Source organism: Antechinus flavipes, chromosome 4, assembly GCF_016432865.1.
Source record: "Antechinus flavipes isolate AdamAnt ecotype Samford, QLD, Australia chromosome 4, AdamAnt_v2, whole genome shotgun sequence".
Lineage (NCBI taxonomy): Eukaryota > Metazoa > Chordata > Mammalia > Dasyuromorphia > Dasyuridae > Antechinus > Antechinus flavipes.
The window spans coordinates 350,835,921-350,846,295 of record NC_067401.1 but is presented as its reverse complement, the minus strand read 5'-3'; the positions used below and the strand labels follow the sequence as shown (position 1 = coordinate 350,846,295).

The 10,375-nt window shown below is 32.3% G+C and overlaps 1 protein-coding gene across 2 annotated transcripts in view; it reads left to right on the top strand.

Moving 5' to 3' along the window:
• The first annotated feature begins 7,527 nt into the window (after window positions 1-7,527).
• The window catches only part of PLG (plasminogen), a 62,508-nt gene continuing 59,660 nt past the window's right edge, over window positions 7,528-10,375 (top strand). For both annotated transcript variants that reach the window (XM_051998055.1, XM_051998054.1), the window contains exon 1: window positions 7,528-7,614. In XM_051998055.1, coding sequence (XP_051854015.1) covers window positions 7,566-7,614 — 49 coding nt within the window. In that variant the 5' untranslated portion in view covers window positions 7,528-7,565. The remainder of the gene's footprint in view (window positions 7,615-10,375) is intronic.

Genomic DNA, 10,375 nt, shown 5'->3' with positions numbered 1-10,375 from the left:
TTATCCTCAGTTATGAATAAATGTGAATATTTTAGCATTCCAGTATTAAGAACAGAAAGAAGATTGCATGTGAAACTATAAATTTTTGCTTACAAAAAGTTTGTATTAAAATGTGTGTGTGTGTGTGTGTGTGTGTATAAAATTTAACAGAATAGAAAGAGAGAAGGGGGAATAAACATTTATTTAGCCCTATGTGTGCCAGGTATTATGTTAAGTACTTTAGAAATATTGTTTCATTTGATCCTCCCAAAAACCCTGTGTTTTTATTATCTCCATTTAATAGCTGAAAAAAAATGAGACACACAGAAATTAAAATTTTTTCTCAATAGTATTTTATTTTTGCGAATATTCTTACAGAAAGTTTTCAGCATTCATTTTGGTATGATTTTGTGATCCAAATTGTTTCTCTTTCCCTCTCTTCCCTCCCCACTCCCCAAGACAGCAAGCGATCTCAGAAAAATTAGACCAAAAGGGAAAAAAAAAACACAAGAAAGAAAAACAAATAAACAAAAGATGAAAATACTATGTTTCAATCCACATTCAGTTTCCATTGTTCTCTTTCTGCGATCAGATGGCATTTTCCATCCTCAGTCTATTAGAATTGTCATGGAACACCACAATGCTAAGAAATTTGTCATAGTTGATCATCACATAGTCTTGCTGTTGCTGTGTACAATATTCTCCTGGTTCTGCTCACTTCATTCAGCATCAGTTCATGTAAGTATTTCCAGGCTTTTCTGAAATAACCCATTCATCATTTCTTATAGAACAAGAATATTTCATTACCCTCATATATCACAATTTATTCAACCACTTCCCAACTGATGGGCATTCACTCAATTTCCCATTCCTTGACACTACAAAAATAGCGAGGCATAAAGAAATTAAATAAGCTGCCCAAAGTTGCATCACTATTAAGTGTCTGAAACTAGATGTGAATTCTGTTTCCTGAATTCCTTAGGCTGACTCTTAGGCCCAAAGCTCTATCCATAGTGCTTCTCTGTCCTGTTTGTGTCCTCTTGTGAATTTTTTTTGTTTTGTTTTATTTTTATTTTTTGTAATTGTTTTTAGATTTCTGTTGCTGACATCTTTGACTGTCTTTGAGGTTCTGATAAAATTAATTATTATCCTATAGCACCAAATGAAACTTCAGATCAATCTTTGATTCAACATAAAGTAAATATTTAAGTTCTCACTATATATGCTAATGCATGGTAAGACAAGGGAAATCTGGGAAAATGGAAAAGCTTCTCAGAAATTGTTTTAGCTTTCAGGGGTTCTTGTTCAATGAGAGCAGAACTTTGTAAAGTAGGTCAAGCAACATTGGATTTATCATATAGTCTTTCTTTTTCTCTTTTGGTGACATGAATGTACCTGAAAGAAAGAAGATCAGACTATATAAGAAGGATCAAATACAGGCATTGGTTAAATCTTGAGGAAAGTCTAAATCAGTAGCCAGCCCTTTGTTTCCTTTCTTATACATCCTTTTCAGAAAATACTATGATTCTCTAAATTCAACCAGCTACAGACTATCATAGGGAGATGAATTTTTCTAACTCTCATTTTAAACTCAGACTTTTGAGATAGTTGATCTAAGGATACTATTCCTAAACATTTAAGGGACACATTTTTCTCATTCTGCCTAAGTAATATGGTAATACCTTCAAATGACCATCAGGAATTTTAGGATTCCTTTGATTTATGAGCTGTTCCAAACTTTTCTTTTAGTAACTCCCTTCTAATTTGTCATACCTTTTATATTAATTGCACCCCCCCAAAAAAGGAAGACAATCCTTATTTAATGTTCTCATGCTCGTTTTCTTTTGTATCTTTTTTTTTCTTCCTTTCAATCTTAATTAAATCCAAATTAATCTGAAAACTCTTCCACAGGGAACCTAAGTACTCTGAAGTTGGTATATGTGCTACCTCTTCCTCCTAATTACTTGTACCTCTTCCACTCAAATCACATTATTTCATATATATATATATGTATATATACATATATATATATACACACACATATACTACACACACACACACACACACACACACACACACACATATTTAGGTATACACATATATACTTAACCACACTAAGTCTTTAACTGTTATAGATATTATTACTATAACTACTACAGTTATAATGAATCTTTAAAAACAATGAAAATTAAAATTGCCTTTTATATAGTGCTTTGGTGCAGTGAATAGAGAGCTGAGCCAGGAGTCAGGAAGATCTCAGTTCAAAGATACTTAGGTCTAAGATTCTTATTAGCTGTGTGGGACAACTCACTTAACCCCAGTTGTCTCAGTTTCCTCATCTGTCAAATGAGCTGGAGAACAAAATAGAAAATCACTTTAATATCTTTGCCAAGAAAATCTTCAATGGGATCCTGAAGAATTGATATAACTGAAGTGACTGAACAATAACAGAAAAATTTAAAGGTAGGAAAAATTTTACACACAGTATATTATTTGATTTCACCAAAATAAAAGCATCAGAATTTTCTATATATCTTGATTTCTCATTCAATAAATTGCTTGGGGGTTGGGGCTATGACTATCCTATTATATGGAGGAAAAAAAATGAATCCTTAAAATGTTAGATAATTTCCCCCCAGGCTATGCTATGTTTTTTTCCTATCTTTAGTATATAGTATAGTGAATTCCATATAATATGTGCTCAATAAATATTTGTTGACCATTTAAAAAATCATCCTCTCTCCTTCCTAATATAATTATAAACCTTCAAAATTTTGTGAATCTGATGAAAAGAGATCAATTCAGTGAAATACAATGGATCTTAGAAAACAAATGTACTTTCCTCAAGAGAATTTAATTTAAAAGCATTATTTTTAAAAATTGAATTAATCAGTTAACTTTTACTTAGAAAGTGTTCTCTAGCTGATTAAACTTTAACCATTATACCAACTTAGCAATCCTGCTATCTTCTTACTCTGAGGTAAAGGCTGATAAACATCCCATCACAGGGCCTCAGAGGATGTTGAACAAAAACTAACAAAAAGAAATGGAACAGTAACATTTCAGAATGAAAAAGAGTTCCAATCTTTCTTTCTTTTCTTCTTTCTGTTCTTCTTTCTTTCTTTCTCTCCTTCCTTTTTCCCTTCCTTTCTTCCTTCCTTCCCTCTTTCTAGATACAAATTTTCTTCAAAGAATGGGAATGGCTCTCTAAATTTAGGATTTAGAATTATGTGTCCTAATAAACTATTTAAAACTAATAGTTGATTAGGACATAAAGCCAAAGAAAGAAGAGAACAACTATATAGTCTTAGTAAGACAAAGAAGTGAAGTTTCATATTACATTTTCATTTTTCATTTAGTTATCTTGCCTTTAAAAAGAAGTAGGATTAAATAATTTTAATGTCTTTTTCAAGTGTATGAATCTATGATTTTACAAACTAATTAGTCACTATTGGCAGGTGGTCTTCCCAAAGACAGAGATTGATAGTTTGATTTTTTTTTTCTATTCAAGGAAGGTATAAAATGTGAGAATGCCAAGAAATGGAGGCCAGTGGGTGGAAGAGCACAACATATACATTCACTGGTCATATATGGTGACATTATCTAATTTTTTTTTACCTGTTATGGTGTGTAGGAAGAATGCTTGTCCAAAATAACATGGTAAGGATGGGGAAGAGAATGGGATTCTATTTTTCCTGGGATTCTATCTTCTTGAACTCATGCTTGGGTCTTTTCCCATGCATATAAGTTGAGCACAGAGAAATTTCCTATTAGCTATATTAAAATAAGATTTATTGGACCTATGCTAAACAAGATATATGCTAAACAAAGTTTTGAAGACAAGTTAAGCTTGTCTTACACTTGTTTTCTCTATTCCTCTCCCCATTCTTCTGTATAGGATTTAGAATGGGAAGGAACCTTTGATTTGAGGAAAAGAGTCATAATTTACATTTCTTTTGTATGTCCCTCTCCCCCCTCTTACCCAGTAAAGCATATAGTAGGCACTTAATAAATACTTAAAAAAACTGAATCATAATATTCAGCATTAATTTGAAATGCAAAATTTCGCAAAAGGTGAATGTTGAAAACTATCTTTGCACGTACATGGAAAAATAAAATACCATTAAAACAAATAAATAATAGAAAAAATATTCAGCACTCCAGTCTTTGTAGAAGACCTGTAAATAAAGCCATAATTTTGGTCTGACAGTGGTATGGAGGGATGATATCTTCTTTCATCTCTACTTTCTGAATGGTTTCCTTTCTATCAAGTTCAGAATTAATAGCTAAGAGCAAGTAGCAAAGTAGCTTTGAGACTCAGAATATTATTATTATTTTTGGTTATAAAGACAATAATACTAGCTAAAGTTCTAAAATGTAGAAAGTGACGTATAGGTAGGGATGTACTGAAAAATGTTTAATAGCTTTAAAAAAATCATCTTTAAGTGGTATCTAGGTGGTGCAGTAGAGGGAGCCCTGAAGTGTGTTCAATCTGACCTCAAAAATTTAATAGCTATGTGTCACTGAGCAAGCCACTTAATTCTGTTTGCCTCAGTTTCCTTATCTGTAAAATGAGTTAGAGAAGGAAATAATAAATCACTGCAGTATCTTTGTCAAGAAAATCCTAAATTAGGTCACTAAGAGTTGGACACAATGGAAATGACGAAACAACAGCTTAAGTGATATACTTTTAATTTTGGTTTTCATTATTAACATTTTATCCAATAGTTTCTTAACTCTAGACAACCAAAAAAAAAAAACAAAACTCCAATAAATTGAACACTGGCTTTTGTGAGTTGGTATAAGCTAGCTGCAACACTCCTTGATTTAGAAGTGTAATTTGATATTCACAACTCTTGTAACTGAGGAAACTGAGATTCTGAGAATTTAAATGACTTGCCCATGGTAACAAAGATAAAATATATTTGGGGCAGGCTTGAAGACCAAGTCTTGGGTCCTGTCCAGTATATACAACCTGGATTCCAGACCACCTCTGACACATTAGCAAGCTACTTTTGAACTTTAATTTCCTTCTTTGAAGAAATGGCTCTGTAATAGTTGCTATTATTCAGTCATGTCCAACTCTTTATGACCCCATTTGGGATTTTCTTGGTAAAGATACTGATTGCTAACTGAGGAAACACAGTGAAGTAAGATGTTCAAAGTCATATAGCTAGTAAGTATCTGAGACCAGATTTAAACTCAGGAAGATGAGTCTTCCTGATTCCAAGCCCAGTATTCTAAGCACTGTGCCATAGTGGGCCAGATTATAATCATTGCATTAGTATTATTCTCACTCTTTCTTAGAAACTCTTATTGATCTTTTTGCTGAATTGTCATCTATATATTGTGTCCTCTAAAAACAGTTGTTTTCCAAGGTTCTGTCCTGAATTTTCCCATCTTCTTTCTAAATCAGGGATGAGGCACTTTATTTTTTCTGCCAAGGACAGAAATTGGATATTTATTTATAACTTTTGGATATTTATATAATCACTTGTTGGCCATACAAAATTATCAGTTTAAAGAACTCAAGCAGTGGGAGGGTTGTTGCCTAAGGTTGCCTTGATAGGGCCAGACCAAATGATTTTGAGGGTCTTATGTGACTTCTGGGTCAGATGTTCCCCATCCCTACAACTATGTCTTTCAGAGAGCCCATTAGTTTTCATGGGTTTAATCTTCATCTCTATTCATTTGATTCCTAAATCTATATCTTCAACCTTGGTCTTTCTTCTGAACTCTATCTGTGCATCTCCACTGCCCTACTGGATATTCCAAGTTGAATATTCAAGAGGTATCTCAAATTCGGTATATCAAAATGGAATTCATTTTCTTTCCCTCTTAAACTCACCTCTATTCTAAATATGCTTATTTCTGTTGAGGATACCACATTCTTCAATTTGTGTATTTACAATTTTGGTGTTATTCTCAACTTGTGGCTCATACACTCCACATATCCACCCAGTTACCAAATTTTGTGTATGTGTATTTTAATCTCCACAACATTCCTCACATCTGTCTTCCCATCTTTCTATTTACATGATTCTAGTCCATTTCAGACAAAGACTAATGCAATAGCTTCCAAATTGGTGTCCTTGCCTCAAGTCTCTTCTTACTACAATCCATCTTCCCCATAACTTCTAAAGCTCTTTTTCCTAAATTGCAGGTTTGACCAGGTCCCTTATTCATTAAAACCAGTGGCCTCCTATTTTCTCAAGTGACACATAAAAACCCCCGGTCTAGTTTTTGAAAGCTTTCACAAAGTGACCTTGATCTATCTTTCAAACTGCTCTGTGGTCTAGCCAAACTGTCCTTAATGTTTCTCACATTTAATAATCCATTTCTTATTTCCATGACTATTCTGAACCAAGCTTGACTCAAATTGGCCAGTGACTAATGTTTTGGGTTAAAATAAAATGAAATCTCTGTAGATCATCTAGTAGTAAGAAAGAGATTTACTTAACTATAGCATAAAAAGGACATTCATCAAGGATTGATTCATTTGAATTCTGCATTTTTCATGTGTTGAGTCTAAGGAAATTCAATTTCTCCCTGGAAGCAGAGCCAGTGGTTTCAATCCTAGTTTTCTGGACTAATAGAGACTCAAAGATGTTTTGTTATTTTTTAATAGCTTATATGTGGTGGATATTGCTGCCATGCTGGCAGCAAGGGATTGATTCCTTCTTATCTAATTCACCTCTCTTTAGAAGCCCTTGAACACTTCAAAACTTTACTCAAGTACCCTTTTGTACATGAAGCCTTTTTTTCTACCTACTACTATCTCCCTCCCTTTTAAAAATTGATCCTGTATTTATTCTGCAATATTTTAAGCATAGTAATTTATATACATGTTACTCTTGTCATTAAAATGTTGACCAACAGGTATGTTTTTAAAATCACAATAGCTCATTAAGGTTATCTATAAAAGAAAGAGTGTGATTTGAATTGGTAGTAGGCATACTATCTGAATGAAATCATGGATCATTGAGTTGAAGTCTAGGCCCAAACAGTATTTTGCATATCAGTAGGTATCCACTAAATGTTTGTTGATTGAATGATTTTTATAGCCCACCAGGAATAAAGTTGTTTAAAGAATCAAACAACAAAATAACAATTTTGAGTTGAAGAATAATTCTTACTGTTTGGTAGAACTTGGGAGATTTAATGAAAATGTATCAAGCTTGAGTTTAGTAATAGAAGGATGAGCTATTTCAGAGCCAGAGTGTTTCCCTCTTTCTTTTAATGAATCAGAAAGGAAATAAAGGAAGAAAACAAACATATGGACTATATGGGAAGGTAAAGAGATGGGCACAGGCATTTGGAAAAGGCAATGAGAATGGGACAAGGGGAGGAGTATAATTTTCATCACTTCCTAGTATCTAAAATAAATACTGGCATCAAACATTTTGTAAGATCTTCCATGGAAGATAATGTTTGAATGCTTAAAGCAGAATGGCAAGGGTCTCTGAGAGAATAATTAACTTAATTTGACTGTTTTGTTTGTTTACGGTCCTTTTCTCTTGTATGAGTCAATAAAGCTTGGAGCTTTGGGACACATAGCCCTCTGGACCCTGCCAGCCAACCCCAAAATGGAATATGGGAAAGTAGTCTTTCTCTTTCTTTTATTTCTAAAATCAGGTAAGATTTTGAAAAATATTTATTTTAATGGAATGTATAATTATAAGAGTACCTAAGTTTTTTGATTTTTTTTTTTACAATTTCAATTTTTTCCCCCAGGAATGAGTATGTTGCAAATGCTTGAACAATTAAGACTCTACAATACTTTTGACTACTCTTCTAGCTTGATTTAATATAAAAATGATTCTTGAAGTGACTTTAAGTGTAAATTGTTTTAGTATTTGGCCCACTGAATTGTCAGGCCAAAAGGTGGTAGAAAACTGAAGAATTTATCAGGTGATAATAGCAATTTCCCCATGAATATTGTCAAAATACTAGAGATGACTAGGATAGAGAGGAAAATAAATCACTTTCTAATTTCCAATATATTTTAAAAAGGAAGGCTAAACAAAATAATTAAGCCAGTAATTTGGCATTCCAAAAAAAGTTTATCAAATTGACAAATAAATAGATTACATTATTATGATTTTTAATTTATTTAAATTAGAACATTTTTACAAATGGTTTCTATTTAGGACAAATTTGAAATGATACAATACTATTTTTAGCATTCTAATCTATTTTTACAAATTAGGCCCATATGAAGGAAAAATAGGACTCTAGAAATAGCTATAGGATATATCAAAGAGATATAATTATGGTGTGTGTGTGTGTGTGTGTGTGTGTGTGTGTTTGTAATTGGATGTCCAGTTATGAAGATATAAGAAGTGGAGCAATGGTTAAATGCCCTTCTGTAGCAACAAGTCTGTTTGAGTGGTTCTTTAGCTGAACTTACCATTTTACTATTCAACATGATCTGAGTATCTTGTTTTATTTTAGTGAATTGTTAGAACAATTTTTGTTTTCTTGTTTATCATACTATGAGCATTCCTAGCAGGCATAAAGATAAGGATTTGTCTGGGCTACCTTTTCCAGAAAGTTAACTAATTTCTCACATCACTTTATTATTTAAAAAAAAAGTTTGGATAGATACTTTAGAATTGACATAAATGAGAAGATAAAAACCTTAACAAAATGAATTAAAAAAAAAACCCATAATCAAGCACTTGTTTATATTGCTAACTTCCCAGAAGAAAGAAAAGCAAAGAGAGGTCAGATAAGGAATAAGCAAATATTTTTTTTTGGCTGTGCTCAGCAATCTGAGCACAGGTTAAAAAATTAAGGAGAAACATTCATATGTCAGTGTGTATGTGCAAAACATATAACACAATGCATATATAATATATATATTATAATACTGTATTTTGTGTGTTGTATATGTGTCTGCATATATACATATGTATATGTGGATAGATTGCCATAGATAATCTAAGAGAAAAAAAAATCTTCAAAAGCACACATCTTTTTAAATACCAAAATTTATCTTCATTTTACACGTTCTTTAAAAAAAATTTTAATTTAAAATTTTCTTTTTTATTTTGCACTTTTAGTATCATTACAGCACTGAAATAGTCCTTCCAAATGGATTGGATAGAACTTTTTACACCTGCCTTTTGCTGATGCAGACATATTTTACAATTTTACAAAAATAAAACAACCTCCTGATTTATTTTTTTAAATGTACTTGTCTCAGTAACAATATAGTCTCACCTTAGGTTTACTCTATGAAAATATTTTTGCTGCTAAAATATATTCTTATATTTTCCCATGGATTCAAGTTCCTTCTAGAGTATGACAGCTTTGAGAAAGTGAGAAAACAGACAAGATGAACAAGTACTGTCATTTGGGAAGGGTCGAAATCAACACCAAAATTCATAAGAAAAAACATTCTAGAGTTGATTCCTATTTATCTGGAATATGAACTCTGAAACTGATTCTTTCATGCTGTTTTTCAATGTCTTCTCAGGGTGTACTGAAATTGGATTTTTTAATACAGACTCAATCACTTTTTACTTCACAAAGTGTTCTGATCTACACAATTGCAAATAAATTCTCTGGGACTTGAGAGCTTAGCTTGAAACACAATGTAGACTCTAGGCTTTGAAGCATATGATTTTCTTTAAATTTTCTGTAATTAAATCAATCAAATTAAGCTGCTTACTATGTGCCAGGTGCTATGCTAAATGATGGAGAGACAAAAAACAAACAAACAAACAAACAAAAAAAAAAAAACAAAGACAATCACTGTCCTCAAGGAGCTTACATTCTAATTGTAGAGAGACACACATTTTTACTTAGAAGATAGCTACCGAGCAAATGAAAGAATAAAGGAGAAGGTATTCACTTTTCAGATTGGGGAAAGGCCTCTTGAAGGAAGTGGTAATTAAATTGAGTTTTATAAGGGCAGCCAGGATTCTAAGACTCAAAGGTTAGGAGCAAGAGTATTCTAAGCATATGAGACAGTGTAAAAAAATCAAGGATGGAGAGAATGAATGAGAAAACCAACAAATAAACTATTATTGCAGGACCATGGAGGAAATTACTATATAAAGAAGCCTGGACAGGTAGGAAGGGATCAGGTTGTGAAATTTCTAAATGTCAAACTAGAGTTTATGTGATTAAACTTTTTTCAAACTCTTATAAGATTTTATTTCAAAATTCCTATAAGATTAGTTATCCATTCAGTTATTCATTATTAGAGTTTGACTCAAACTAAGAAGAATGAAACATTAGGTCTTCAGGTAGAGGCTGGGCACTTATTTGGGTGGAGGAAATGTTCAAATAGAGTTAGTTGGATGAGATAATCTCTAAAATCACTTTTAATTCTAAGATACTATAGATTCTAAGATCCTAACTTCTGGAAGGACACATGTTACTCCTT